Source organism: Vollenhovia emeryi, unplaced genomic scaffold (assembly GCF_000949405.1).
Source record: "Vollenhovia emeryi isolate VEMERY1.0 unplaced genomic scaffold, V.emery_V1.0 DF939142.1, whole genome shotgun sequence".
Classification (NCBI taxonomy): domain Eukaryota; kingdom Metazoa; phylum Arthropoda; class Insecta; order Hymenoptera; family Formicidae; genus Vollenhovia; species Vollenhovia emeryi.
The window spans coordinates 768548-784009 of record NW_011967224.1 but is presented as its reverse complement, the minus strand read 5'-3'; the positions used below and the strand labels follow the sequence as shown (position 1 = coordinate 784009).

The 15462-nt window shown below is 48.2% G+C and overlaps 1 protein-coding gene across 5 annotated transcripts in view; it reads right to left on the bottom strand.

Annotated features, from left to right (window-relative positions):
* LOC105566760 (protein trachealess) overlaps nucleotides 1-12934 on the bottom strand; it is a 96973-nt gene extending 84039 nt beyond the window's left edge. For 4 of the 5 annotated variants that reach the window (XM_012021020.1, XM_012021021.1, XM_012021022.1 and 1 more), the window contains exon 1: nucleotides 12610-12934. In XM_012021020.1, the coding sequence (XP_011876410.1) occupies nucleotides 12610-12905 (296 nt within the window). In that variant the 5' untranslated portion in view covers nucleotides 12906-12934. The remainder of the gene's footprint in view (nucleotides 1-12609) is intronic. The other variant, XM_012021026.1, reaches the window with a different exon arrangement.
* Nucleotides 12935-15462: the final 2528 nt, after the last annotated feature.

The following is a 15462-nucleotide window of genomic DNA, read 5'->3' as shown; positions in this document are numbered from 1 at the left end:
AAGCAAAAGTGTTCATACGAACATATGTCCCATTCCCCACTGTTTTCGAGATAGAGCACATTTTGTTGGTGTCCTCGTTCAGATAAAACATGAACACTGGGAAGCGTTCCACTTTTACGCAATGTATTGAAAACCTCGGGAAACACTTTACGATTCGGAATTCAGCGTGTAGGAAAGCGTCGACGGTATTCTTCAACAGCAGCAGTAGCACTAGCATTACAGAAACCGTAAGCATACAGTATATTCGACATTTGTGAATATACGAGGAATTTTGAACATTTCTACAATATTATCAGCGCAACAGTCAACAGACGTATAAGAGTAAATTTCCGCAGACATTTATGAGATTGGATGATGGGTGAAGTGTACAGAAAGAAAGTAAATACACGAGATATTCGAGTAGCTCTACCTCGGAAACGGTGGAGAATGGGACATACATTCATATGAACATTTTTGCTTAAAATGACCGATACTAACACCTCCCACAATATTGACCTTTGCTCCTGAAACACCCTGTATAAGGTAGTTAGCGTGTTGCGTACCTAGTGCCTCGTGCCACTTCTCGCGCGGATTATTTCGACGATGTAACGAAAGCTAATTCGCTGTGGCAGTGTCGTAATGCGAAGCGTTATGTTGTCGCGTCGAGTCGTAAAATTCAACCTGTTAACCTTCTGATCGATTCTCGGCCACGACCATATATTATAAGCTTCAATATTGAATTCCGAAACGTCACATGTAATAGTTTTCATTTATTCCCGCCGGCTGCGCTTTGCCGCATTTTATTTTATTTACTTTTGTTAAGGCTCGCGGAACAAGGCGAAACATAAGTCGCTAAATTTTACTCGTAAGCTTTGGAAAACACTTTTGACAAATCCCGGGTAGGACGGAGCCTTAAATCGCGCAAATAAATATAGCTGCCGAAAAGTCTACCTGCGGACAATTTTTGCGCAACGCGATTCAGCGCCGCGATGCAGGCCGGCAATTGGCTAGGAAGAAAAAAAAAGTGCAGAAGACATATCGAAGCATTTCAACCGTAACGCCGAGATATCGACCAGAGGTGTCGCTGATTTTTAAATAAAAGCTCCGGGTCGCGCGACTGGCAAAAAAGGTGTTTGGAAAAACACGAGATTTCAATTAAAGAGACAAGCTTAGTAATGAGGCACTCTGGATTTATTGGCTCGAAAACCCTGGCGCCTAAATGTCTGCGTGTGTCTGCTCATTCGACTATCTTACAGCACGCGCGTACTAAGCGTATGCGTGCGTGCGTGCGTGCGTGCATGCGTGCGTGCCTGCATGCATGCGTGCGTGCGTGCGTGCGTGCGTACACGTGGCCGAGGCTTAGGGGGCCCCATTGGACCTACGATATGCCCGCAGAACCACCTCATTTGCATCGGATCGAAATTCGTTATTCTTTCGTGAGATAATCATACCGTCTCGTTTGCGAATCGCAGCTTGCCGATTCAGTTCCGATCGCATTCCGACCCGTTTTTGCCGCTGCCAACTTGCCCGGATTCGAGCGAATTTAAATTGGACTCGAATTAGATCGTTCTCGCGGACGTACTATGTTGCCACGTAACGTACACGTTTTGATTGAAACAGAAATTCCGTATTTCGAAACAATGATAAAGTTATATCTTGAGTACACGTGTTTTACGACGCTCTACAGAAGCGATAAATATACATAATCTGGCATGACAACGCAACGAAGACACGAAAAGATGACGATATCGGTATGTAACATCTAACGCGTAAGACGCTGTTCTATACCACAGGGGAGCGACCGCCGTGCGATTAATCGGTCATGACGTTGCCTCGTGAATATAATTTGTGATAGGTATTCCCTACCGTACGTAAAACAATTCGTACCACATAATCGAGCAAATTATACGTCGCCGTCGTCGTCGTCGTTACCGTCGTCTTTATGTTCACATGGAGTTTCTCCATTTAGTCCTTCACGGTGCATCGATTAACAAGCCTCTTATCTCGTTTAAGGATTTTTATGGCAAAAGTTATAGCTCGAGTATCGCTGTCAGTGGAAGAAGACGAAGGTAGGACGCGAGGGGAAGCGGCGCATCGTCGGCAAACGCGTCTTAAAGACACGATCCCGGAGTAATCGTCTTTCGAGCCCGGGCCCGATAAAAACGCCACGATACGAATCGGCGCGGCGGTTCACCGGCGATTAGCTTCAGGCTACGAATCTCCCCTCCCCCCCCTCTCTCTTCTCTCTCTCTCTCTCTCTCTCTCTCTCTCTCTCTCTCTGTCTCTGTCTCTGTCTCTGTCTCGTCCCACATTATATCATGTAATTTTTATCGAATCTCAAATATGATCTCACAGTGCCCATATCGCGGAAATTATGCATAAAACTTATCATCATTCATCCCGCGAGCTTATCGATTGCCGCGCGCAACGATGACCATTTCGCGAAAATCACTGGCTTCCACCGCGGCTCTTCAATCGCGCCCGTACGCGGAGCACGAGCAAATTGAAACGCGATCTCGCCGAACTCCCAGGTATTGACGTCGTTATTGTCTCGTTACTCCTATTACGGACTACGTCTATTTTTAATCCGGCGGAGCCCCCGGAGCGGACTCGGAAGCATTTTATATATCGGCTCGAAATCGCAATGGCCGATCGCGACTCCATGTTTGGGCAATTAATTGCCTCTTCCGTTGCATCGCGGAACGACATACTCCTTCGCGAATTACTGAATGTCGGCATCGATCCCAAAGCGCTACCCGCTGGGCCGCGCGCAGCTCGTCCCGTTACGCCAGCGCTGCGCCGTATGGGAGTCTTTCTTGCAAGAACGAGTCTTCGTTCCTCGAAGGATTGGTAATTCGTCGATTAAATGGAAAACGCGACGGGGCTAATTGCGCCGCGGCTGTATTATTCATGGACCCGCCGTCCGTGCGCGCATTGGTATTTCGCCAATCTGACCGCTCGAGTGCCCGGCAGATTTTCGAAAAGGTGGAACGTCGCGCGAGCTAGGGATGTAAATTAATAAGTTGTCGGAACCATTAGGTGCATGCTTAAATATCCTGTGACCGTCGGAGTTGGTCTTCGACGGTGCTTGCCTTTTGAAATATGTGTATCTATGTCAAACGTGTTTTTCTATCACAATATTAAATCGACTTTGCGTTTGCACCCATACCGCTACACGTACGTACCGATGGTAATAGATGGTATGCCCCGGCGACGTGTAGTGCCGCCCACGTGGTCACTTGACCTCCCTACGCCTCCGTATCTCTTAGTTAACCTTATCAACTCGATTCAACTCGACCTAACCGGTGCCGACTCACAGTTTGCTAGTGCGTAACCGGCGTACAGGCGACATACGGGCGTACATCTGTCTTTTTCTTTTCTTCTTATTCTCCCATAATATAATTAAACACGAATATATTAGGTGCCGTAATGGGCAATTATTAATTCGATATTCAGCGGTTCCTCGGAACGAACTCGTACCGCTCTTATCTTACGCACATAGACGCGAATGTAACAGTCCTCAAATAGACGATTTAGACAAAGGAAAGAAATTATCGTTGTAACTTAAGCCACACCGGATCGCTCGCGGGAACCAAGAAGGAGTTTTCGAACGCAGGGTTTTCGATCAGGTGACTCGAGGCCAAATCCCGATTGGCTCTCGTAAGCGATCCAGTGGGGAAAAATTATAGTATCGCGCGCCGCGGGCTTTACTTTCAGATTTTGTGTCGTGCAACGGCACGACGACATCGGGTAAATTTGTTTAACAAGGAATTCGTTCGAGAGCAATACACATCGCGTAGATATCTGGATATGCAAAATACGCGGGGTGATACCCTCGCGGGCGCGAAGACGCGAGCGCAGAGGGTTCCGGAGGTTGTGTATCGATCTAATAGTAATGAGCTCGATGCCGGTCGGAAAATTTTGAAATATACATTATGCGGGGATTATGGTTATGCATGCGGGGGTAGGCGCTGAGAGTATTTTTCTTTTGATATACCCTTCGCACCCGGAGCATCTTTGCGGAGCGACGGATGAGATTTGAATAAAAGTATCCGGCGTGCCGTGGCTCCTCGCTCCTCTCCGCTCCGCGAGTCGCTCCGCTGGGGCTTGATTCGCTAGCTACTTTTTACAACTGCGCCGTCTCATTAAATATGTATAGATTCGCGCCCCGTGCGCGTTCCCCCAATTCTTCGCCCCCTCCTCCCCCTCCCCCCGCCGCCGATGATGTAACCGCATCAGCGATTACCAGAAACATATGTTTTAAAGATCACGGGCAACCGAAGGCATCGCGCGCCGCTACAGCGGCTATAAACGACTTAGAGTGATTGTACACGAGATAAGACTAGTCTCTGACACGCATTTTCATAAACATAGCTACGCTGTCGAAAGGTATTTTTAACTGGGCACTTTACGCGCGCATAAATTATACGGCTGAATCAACGACGAGAGTGCTTGACCGGCTACGTGCAAACAAGCATCGGGGATAACGACTCCTGATCTATGTACTCTAATCCTAGTCCATCCCCTCGGGTCCGCGTGACCCGGATTAAACTATAGGCCCGCGTCGACGTCAGTTTCTCAAGGAGCTACCGGTGTTCGGATACCAGTTAAGTCGCGGGAAGTGGTCTAGCGTAACCATTGATATTTTCACGCTCTGCCCGCGGCTAGCTGTAAACCCAACATTAGTCGCACAGTCGGTTTTAACGTGTTATCCAGGTAGCGGCTCGTATCGGAACTGCAATTTCGCGTGGCTCGCTTAGAGTAAAGATACTATTAGGTAACTGATAAATCGGCTCTTGTTTCACTGTGTATCCTACTTACGTTAGAAAAAAAAGGGTGGAATATTTACGCTACCGTACGATTATGATGGCTGTCAACGTTTTATCGGGGGCCGTTTATTAGAGATAGGTTTAATGTGTATGCGGCGGCCGTAATCGCGAGTACATCTCTCTGCGTTAGCGATTCTTTATTAAGACGCAATATCGGCGGTGGTTTCGTTCCTTCGCGGAACAAATGACCCGCAAGTTATCACCCTGAGAGTTCGACCCTTCCATTTAAAAAATGTAAATTCGTTAATGCAAGTAATGGGGGCGTGAAAATTTGTTCGCTCTCTCCCCGCAGCTCTCTTTCTTTCTTCCGTCCCTTTCCCTTCCTCTCCCCTCCGATCCCGCGCGCCGCACCCTATTACCTGAGACTATTATCCAATACAAAAAATCAAATAAAGTATGCTAAGTTACGCTTCGAAGACTTTGGGGAGCTCGGAAACTGCCGAGGGGTCGTAGAAACATTTTTTTCTTACTCCGTTCCCCCACGTAGCGTCAACACTCGTTCGCCGACTACTCGCGCCGTTTCTTCGTCGCCTATTAACTTCCAACAGGCTGTAACAATGAGACGTCGCCGAAAACTTTTCTCGCGATTTATAGCCGCACCGTTGACGCCGCGCGGAAGGAGATTCAGCTTTGCAATTTGATCGCTTCGCGTAGTGCCTCGACGGGTCGATTTTTCATTTCGAGAGAGACATGTCGCTTCGCAACGGTTCTATTTCCGCGGGAGAAGGCGTCGAGCGTCGTCGTTAAATAGAGAGAGGAAAAATATCGCGCTCTCGCGTCTCTCGCAAATCTGAAAAACAGATTTTGCATCGGTACATTTCCGTGATCTAATGACCGTGCATCCGCGTTTAAAGCCCCGAGGTTCGTGATGTTGCAAATTGCATAAGATCGAGTGTGAGCTGAACGTATACCGTTTGTGGCTCGTCCGACGAGCAGAACCGGCGCGGCACGGCGGCGATGGCGATGGTGGTGGCGGTGGTGGCGGCGGCGGCGGCGGCGGCGGCGGTATCAGTAGCCTGTTCTTATCCGCTGATCCGCATCTACATTATTAAACTTGATTGGAGGCCAGGCCAATTCCCGCGCGAAAACGACTTATTGCAGCGTGGCGTAGTGTGCTTCGACGTTAGACCATTATAGGAAAGTGCTGTTTAACGATTCGAAAAAAGCTCGAGATAAAGCTCGATAATCGAAGAACGTGACAGTTTCGGAAAGCGATTACTGGTACCTTTTTTCATTATAATTACCGTGCGAGATGTAGGTTTCGCAGGCGCAATTATTGCGCGCCGCGATAAACGGCTTTCTTTCGAAATGGCCGTTTGGCGCTGATAATTAACGGCGCGTTAAGCGCTAACGGCAATAAACGAATCATTGCCATTTTTCCACGAAGAGCCTAACGCGCGGGCCGCTGAGGCCGCGCGAAAATCGCCTTTAAATATATATCCCGCGGTATTAGTTGCATAAGGTGTAATAAGTTTCGCGTAATGCAGACGCAAAAAGGTCCCGAGTCGACGCCTGGGAAACACAACACAAGAGAATCTGAAAAAGCGCCGTTTTACGCTTCAGGTAATATCATCGAATATAATGGAATGCGCGGCGATCGAGGGCTGTACGGTCAGTTTGCGGGACGGATAAAATCTCGAGCGTTGTGCAAGAAAATCGAGCAATCCGATCTCTCTCGCACATTGTTCTAACGAACGAAAAAGTCGGAACAAATCGCCGTCTTATCGACGACGAACGAGCCGAACGTAATAAATCGTCGGGTGAAAATGCACGTCGCTCGCGTATCGGCGCGGCGCGGGCTCGCGCGGGCGGGAGGATTCGGCGCGAAGAATAGAAATTGATTTTTCGAGTAAGCCGATAATTGCTTTCGGCCCGAACGCGGCGGTGTCCGCGTTAAAATGAAGTTCTCATAAAGAAGCCGCGCGTGCGTCCGTATCACCGTACTAAATTCCGCGCCGCGAGCGGCCTTGATACACCAAGTGTATTGAAATAAAACGTATCAAAGTAGCGTGCAAGATGTCGGGGCCCCTCTCTTTTCTCAATGGGCGTTTTTCAAACTAATTAAAGTGGATATTAAATCACTTCTGCGCCACACACGCACACGCGCACACACCCCCGGGATTCACTGATGTACGACCCATTAATTAACGTTTCCGATGCTATAGAATATCGCTTGACTTCGTACCACCTAAAAGATTTCCGAGATACCTTTCTGATTGCTAATCGTTACACGAATTTGCAAGAGGCACGAACATTACCGGCGTAATGCTCGTAAAACGCAACGCTGATATAATTAGCTGCATTTTCTGCGTTTCGCTCGTACCGACGAAATATTTGACGCGTGGTATTATTATCAAAGAATATACATTAAATCTGTAAACGTTCTCATAACTAATAATCGTTCCGGAATTGCCGAGATAATAAAAGTTGATGAGGCGAAAGAAAAGAAAGGGACGAAAAGAACGTCTAACGTCGGGGGGGAATTCGCTAGCTAAAAAGATTGAAAAGGATCAAAAGAACAATGCTGTCCTCGTGTGCTTTTTACATTGCACGAACGGGTTGCGTACGATCGACGCGCGCGACCCGATCATTACCGCGGACGTATTATAAAATCTTTCTCGTGGATATTATATCGTCTACGCGTTTCCCTCGTCGCGTACGCTCACCCGATACAACCGACCGATCGTGTTACACGCTGTTACACGCGTAACGATACGCACCCGCCAAAAGTCAAGATTGATTCTCAGGAATATTATTAAAGTCGTACTTTTTCGGAGGGAACCGCGCTCGCAACGTCGTTTTGCACTCGCACGAGCGAGCGCACGGTTGACGTCGCGCACGAGACGACGACGACGACGACGACGACGACGACGACGACGACGACGACGCGCTGTTATAGCGAGCGGGGAAGAAGCGAGGAAAGAGCAAGGAAGGAACGAGAGCCGCAGGCGAGTTGTATAATATGAACGCGCCGCGCCGGAGTTTCGGCAGGCTATAATCAATTCTGATTGCAGTCCAGCGGATCGCAGCGCGATCCACTGGCCGATAGCCGAGAAAAAAGTCAGCGCATCCAACTACCGGGCTGCACGGTGGTATAGCCGAAGAAGCAAGGGCGAACGAAGGGACAGAGATAAAGTAAAAATAAGGAGAGGAGAGTGCGGAGATGTGCGCGAAAGAGACACCGAAGGTCCCTTCGGATGGTAAAAGGGAGGTATAAAGGGGGGGGGGGACGATACCAAGAGGGACAGGAAGGACCAAGGATCGCTGGTGGGTGGTTGGAGGAGAGAAAATACAGATGGAAACGGGTTTCGACACGGGCTCGGGGGTGCGAATTAGTTTACGTTGCAGTCGCGGGAGCGTTTGTCTTAGAGTCGGCCGAGGAAGCGAAATCAAGTCGGGACGATAAAAATGCAACCGAGTTATTTATCGACGCGTCCGTGGCGGTGGGCTCCTGGTTCCGAGACAAACATTGCCGAGCTAGAGGACCGGTGGGCCCTGTTGACCGCGTGCTCCCGCGATATCACGGTTTTCTCCGGTCCTTCAACACTCGTCTGATTCACGATAGAAGCCTCGCGACGCGACGCGCTACATATAGAAATGTCGCAGATTGTCCCGTGCGCGCGGAGGATTTGCGAGAACGACGATATCGTACTCGAATTAAGTGCTCCGGAGTCTCGCATGCGTAAGGGCTCCGTAAGGGCAAAGACCTCGCGCTAAACTATGCACGCCTCTGGCCTCGGATTCAATCAGGATTAGAGGTAGCCCGGCCCCGTTGAAGTTTGAGATATTTTCACTTCCGCGGTACAGGCCCTTGCGGATGAAAGATGAAATAGCGAGTGTATAACATAGTCGGCATTACGCTCGCCGAAAGTCATTGCCCCTATTGAAACCACGTGTACTTGGAACCGCGGCGCCGTCCCGCCTCTCCGTCGCGAATTACAAATTCTGGAAAGATACGCGCGATAAGATTACCGCCGACACGAGAGTGAAAAGAAAAAAAGGCAGCGGTCCATCGGTGGCGGATATGTAATGTACGAGTAACTCCAGCAACAACCTTGACTCGCCGCGAGCCATGCTCGCGCGCTTCTTATAATCCCTTGTGTTCGCGCGCGTCCGGCCCCATTAGTAGTTGGCTGACCCATCATTCAATAACGCTCTCAATGTCTGTGCGACCGTGTCTCCGTGTCTTCGGACACACACGTATTCGCGCGACACGGCGATAATTAGACCGAATTTCCGCGCGGGAACAAACGCGGAAGGCAAAAATTTCTCGCGTCGCGTCAACTCTTTTATTTCACTTATCTCGTAGGTACGGCCGTATCGCCTATATTTTTACAGCTTCTTCTGCCACCTTCCAACGTATTACGATATAAATATATATACAACATGTCGCGATAGTTTTCGTGAAGTCTTAACGAAACTCTTTGTCTTTCTTTTTATTTAAATGTAAAGATTGTCTTAACGCTGCAATTACTGCGATATTTTAGAAATTTAGATGACGAATGATCGAGTACGATGGAAAATTAATGCGTTAGTGAAAAGATATAAAGCAGTGGTAGACAATAATTCACAATCGGGAAGGGCATGGATTTTGAGTGTTACGAGCAAATGGATGAAATTCTCGGACCGCGACGGTGCTGGACAAACTGTATCGTCGAAATTAACATTGCCAGTATCCAACTGTAGTATCTTTGACGACTCCTCGCCTCTCCTCTGTATGACGCGAGTGAAATTTTAATACAAACTTATGCGTAGATAACCGCGTGCAGATCGACGCTAGTATATCTGGGTAGCCTGCCAATCTTGAGACATTGTATATATACGTTCTGAATGTACGAATTGATCCGAATGTTATGTCTACGACTGAATAATTAGCATCGGAATTATACGCATCAAGTTGCGATATTAATATTATTGTCCGTAGGACATGCGCCACATGCGTACGTTGATACACTTCGCAACAACAGATCTCTTTGTCGCACTGAGCATCTGATAAAGTTCTCTCAGAGCATGGGCACTTTATTGATTTTGTATCAATCCTTAGTCGACGTCAACACAAGCTACACCTTGCACCCGGCGATCCGAAAACAGGCAGACGACGACCTGTCTAATTAATGAGCAGCATTTTACTCGAGAGACACTCGTCTTCTTGACAATAAAAAAAGGCTCGGAGCACAGTAGCGTCTAAAGAATGAATGCAAATACCGCGGTCTTTTGTGGCAAACGACTCGGAACGGCCGCTAACGCTCGACTTGACAAGCAAACGCTCTTCTTATTCATATCGGCGCGAATCGGTGTCAAATGCTCCACGAGTTTTCGTTAAATTATCATCTCTGTGGTGCGACAACCGTTTTACCGGCATTCCTTGGACGAACGAGCGCCAAGTGAAAAGATGATTTCTATGGACAAGCGCGCGAGCCATCGGGCGGAATATTCACCATAACGAAATATTTTTATTCACGCTTGAAATTTCGCTCTTTCGATGTACTCGTCCGAAAATGAAGATTTACCACCGATTGATTTTATTCACGTGGCGTGAATCGTTCGTGACGCGGTCAATGAATCATGCTGGAGCAATCACCTATCGATTGCGAGGACAGAAGAGAATTAAATAGCGGAGTTAAAATCATAGCGTTCAAGACACTGCACTTTTCGAGCGGCGTCGTATCGAGACGACGATATGTCAGTGTCATTCGCGCTGTCACTGCGTTATATACCAGGTGTCCAGAAATAAAGATCCCGAGACCGCGAGAGAACAAGTTCCATTTACCAATGGTAAAACTTGAGAGATAAATTTTAAAATATTTTAATTTTGTTTTCACACGAATTTCCGTGCATGCATTATATTTGTCGTTCAAATAAAAAACGCTATGTGTTTCGAAGAAAGAGGCAGCACGACGAAATATTTTCTAAAGCGACAAAGAAATCCTGTCGGTTGGCCTCTCGCAAAAGGTTGGCTCACGTTTCGGAACACCCTTTAGCGGTTTTCCTCGTTACGATGACGATGGCGTGATTATACGTTTTATAAATACAGAGCGACAGACGTTCCTACTAGTTGCTCCGACATCGAAAGCACGACGGCAGGATAATTGATAGCGGAATGCTAATAACTCGTACGAGGCAGGCATTATAATAAGTTTTTTGCTGGGCGTGTGCCCCGCGTCTAGCGCATTCTCACTCCCCTCGCGATGTGTTCTTTCCGGTACTTATTAGCACGTAATTTGCTTAGTTTAGTCTCGGCGTTGATGCGACTATCACGTTGACACGTTGCATTTGCAAAAAGTTGTACTTGTTCTGCCCAGTTAAAGACGAAGAATATAGCTGTATTTTTAATACACATGCACTTTAATACGGGAACAATAGTAACAATATTAATAAGTTGTATGGAACGGGGAAAAGTGCCAATGCGAGGCAACAAATGAACGGAAGACGGTTCTCACAAATTTATAAATACTTTCTCTCTTTAATATAAACGTTTCGACCCTGATTCGGGTCTTCCTCAGTATAACTCGTTAAATATATGGTTTGAGAATCTCTTTTTCCATCATGGTCTCATGCTTCTTCTCTAAATGTTCCCGGACATAAAGAGAACTGGAGACACGTCGACTGAGATGACTTCGTTGTAATGTTGTAATATTAATAAGTATTTCGACTCGTAATATTGCAAGGACTAAAGCAAATATCTCTCGTATAGAAAATCAGTTATCGTCGCCGATAGCTATCAATGTTCACGAGTCCGACTGATTTGACATCGCGTTAGATTTCTCACGTAGAGATAATCCGGAGAAAAATGTGTGTTTACATAAATGTCTGAGTGCGAGCGCAATCGAAAATGCAGATACGAATTCAGCCAGACGTATATATGTGTTTCATATTTTCCCCGGGCAGATTAGTAGTTACGAAATGAAAAAATCTTAATACAATTTGCTGGGATATTAAGCACACGAAGAGTATAATTACAAGAACTGTTCTTACGCGTTGCTTTTCTCCGAGCGATTATACATCGCGGCACACGGGCACGGAGTGTTAATAATTACGGTAGGCGATGGAGAGCGTGTATGTATTCGTATTAAGAAAGAACGATACCGCCGTGTTTTGAAATAAAGGCCTCGATATCGTACATCTCGTTTCGTTAAACTTACGTCTGCATTTTGCATATATATAATCTCTTACATAAAATGATTTGCAGGATATATTTTCTTAACAAGATTATTATTTGAGGCGATCGATTTGATTTTGCAAAACGACGATCAAGAAATTGCGAACTCGCGAACGTAAATCGGGATATTAACAGAATACACTCACATAGATTAAAAAATATCTAGTACTTTTCCAAGTATTTGCTTGAAATGGGTAAATATGGGAGTACTTCCCCAACGAAGAAATATTGACTAGGCAAACAACTGAGGCTAAGACAAGCGACCTCTCCATTTGCCGGTGCATCTAGACTGGGCGACGGTAGATGCGACGGCGTCAGGCTTTACGGTAATATAGTTTACGTCGCTCTTTCTAATTTCTATGAAGGCTACTCTCAGCACACTCTTTCTCTCTCGTTTACGTAAAAGAAACATTACGACTCGGAAAGATGGATTCGCCGTTTCGATAGTTACTAGGTTCGAATATGCGTTCAGTAAAGGAGACAAATATCGTTCCGTAAATTATTCAAGCGCCCGATCAAACGTTTGCGAGTACACCTTGCGCGCGTTCCATTGCACTAAATCCAGCAAGATGTTCGGCGATGGGGAAACGAAGTGTCTCGAAGATTCGGGACAAGAGAAACGGGCGCGCGTCTTATACCAACCTGGTAGGGAAGTAGGGGAATCCCTGATGGACGTGTAGATCCATGGGCATCGCGGGATGAGCGGGACCATGATGTGCCGCGGCTGGCACGTACTCACCACCCGCTGACATGGGGGGCTGCATCATACCCGCGGCGGCAGCCGCGTGGTGACCCGCGAACATGGCCCCCCAATGGAAACCCGGTGCACCCGGCATCGCCGACGGATGCTCTAGTTCGAGGGCACGGTGACTTCCGCCGGCACCACCGACGATACCACCCCCGGCTGCGCCTCCGGCACTTCCGCCTCCGCGGTGCATCCGCCACCCTTCCACCACGAATGTCGATGGTATTTCCGTCGTTTCAGTCGATCTCTCTCTCTCTCTCTCTCTCTCTCTTGTATTCTTTCTCTTTCCCACCCTCTTTCTCTCTTTCTTTCTCTTTCTCTCTTTGACAATTCACTCAATCGCTACTGCTCACTTGCACATTGTGCACGTGTCACTCGCGCCCTTAACCCGCACCCGTGCCCGCGCCGGTACTCGGGTCCGCGCCGGTACTCGGACGCCGGTGGCCTTTTCCCGTCGACGGAAACCTGCCGAACGGGAGGGCTCGATCCGCGAATTCCTCGAACACCGCACCATCGACCGGTACTTTATTCGCGCGGCACGCGATACACCCGTAAACGTCGTGGACGCATGGGCACCGTCGCGGCGTGGTAGTTGGCGACTCCGAGAACGGCGGCGGCGGCGGCGGCGGCGGCGGCGGCGGCGGCGACGCGACGGAGAACGCGGATGCTGCGGGGGAGACAGGTGTCCGCGCCGTAGTGTATCCTCTGGTGAGCCGCTGCAGCCGGACGGATCCGAACAGTGGCGCAGCCTTTAGCTCGGCCATGAATGACGCGCCGTATTCCGAGTTACCTCGCGGAGGCGGAGCCTCGGCCTACTCTCGCCCGCGTGATACCTCCCGCCTCCATTCCCTCTCCGATCCTCTTTTCTCCCCCCGATCTTCCTCCTGCCGCGACTTCACCCTCTCGCGACCACGTGCGCGCGCGTCCGAACACGAGTATCCTCTCTCGTTTCCTCCCTGTGTATCCCTCGGCGAGTCTATCGAACTCGCTCCGCGTTGGTGTCACCGAGGATGCTCCGCTACCACACTATGCAGTATCTCGATACAATCGTTTCAATCTAATCTTTATAATCCAGGTACTTGTCAGGTTCCGATATCTATCAGGCGGTGGAGAATGATTAGAGGATGACAAACGAGAAATTGTTCTGTCGGGAACAATCGCGTGCATTATGTTACTTGTGCGGATTTTGTTTGAGATGTACGACGAAGAGAGCCGAGCGCTAGGCCACGCGGTTACAGAAACAAAACCGGTATCGGAAAAATTAATATGCGATTCTCCCACACGGTCTCACGGGTAGGAGAGAAACGCCCCCGTTGACCACGCGCGGGGGCGGACAAGCGCGTCGCGGATCGACGAAACCGTAGAGACGCAAGCTCGTTTTGGCGTAACACTTGTTGAGCCACTTCGCCCTCGCGGCCTTCGACTAAACGCGTCTCTTAGTGGACGTTTCATAAGCAGCGGATTCGAGAGCGAGCTTTACCACTGATTCGCCGCGTGCATTTCCACACGGTGATCCAAGACTTTACGCAAAATCAGTCATTCCTTGGTACACTACGCGTCACTACTGAACAGTAATTGTCTTCAAAAGATGAAGAACGACGGCGAATTGATAATTATCGCAAACGGCGCGTTAAATGATTATTCGAGTAGAGATACATTTTTCTCGTTAGCCGTGCGACGAGGCCAACGGTTTAATATATTCCCTGCGCCGCGTTTAATTCTCGGCTTCTCGACAAATTGTCGCGCGACAACTGTGTTACTTCTTTTATTGGATGTAAAATGCTTAGACAGCTTCGGAATTATTACTTCTAATCAGGGATCCGCCGCGCGAATGGCAAATAAAAGCGACGCTGTAACGTACGCATTAAATCAGCCGGAGTTACGTCAGCCCCCTCGAGTTGTAACCGGTCTACTACCATAAAAAATTTAATCAAAATGCCCTCTTGGTAATTTACAACTCGCCCAGCGCTCAACCCTTGCCAGGCAAGGTGACTCTCCGGCCAGTGGGTGGAGAGACGACCTCGCTTGCTTAAGTAAGCCGAGTTGAAGTAGGGGTACGTTGTAAGACGATAGAGAGGAAACAACCGAAAGTAAGAAGGGACGGATAAACCCCGTAGGAGTCATAGAGCGGCAGTAAGATGCGGCCCATTTGCTCGTTCGAGACTCTTTTCCGTAAAAAATAATTCAGCTCTCGCTCGTTTGTCGCTTGCCGCCTGTTGGGGGCACGAAACGGCTGACAATGAACATTCCAAGTTCGTTGGACAAGTCCAATACCGATGCTGCGAATTATAGTTTATATACTGATATAAAACGTAACAATAGAGAAGAGCGGAAAGATCTCCTCTTTGTCCACTTTATCAAATATGGATGCAATTTTGCCTCTTTTACTCGATAAATTAGTCAGTCAAGAAGGACGGTCGCTTCGCGTTTCATCAATTAACTTTATTTTCTATCTTCGTAATAACATTTTCAGCCACGTGGCTTAATCGAGTCCGCTATATTCGCGCGCGCGCGCGACATGCGCGGAGAGCGACGGTAATAATTTACTTGCAACTTCGACTTATTGTTGTCGGGTGAGGGAAGGGAGAGGGAGGCAACGGTCGTACCATTAAGTAGATTCTCTTAAGCAGAAAAATTGTTCCGCGCTGCCCTACCACACGTGGGTACAGGTGTGAGTCGTAATAACATGGTGGGTGTGCCCTTTAACCCCTAATATCCCTACCTTCGCGCTGACTTCACTAAGGCCGCCG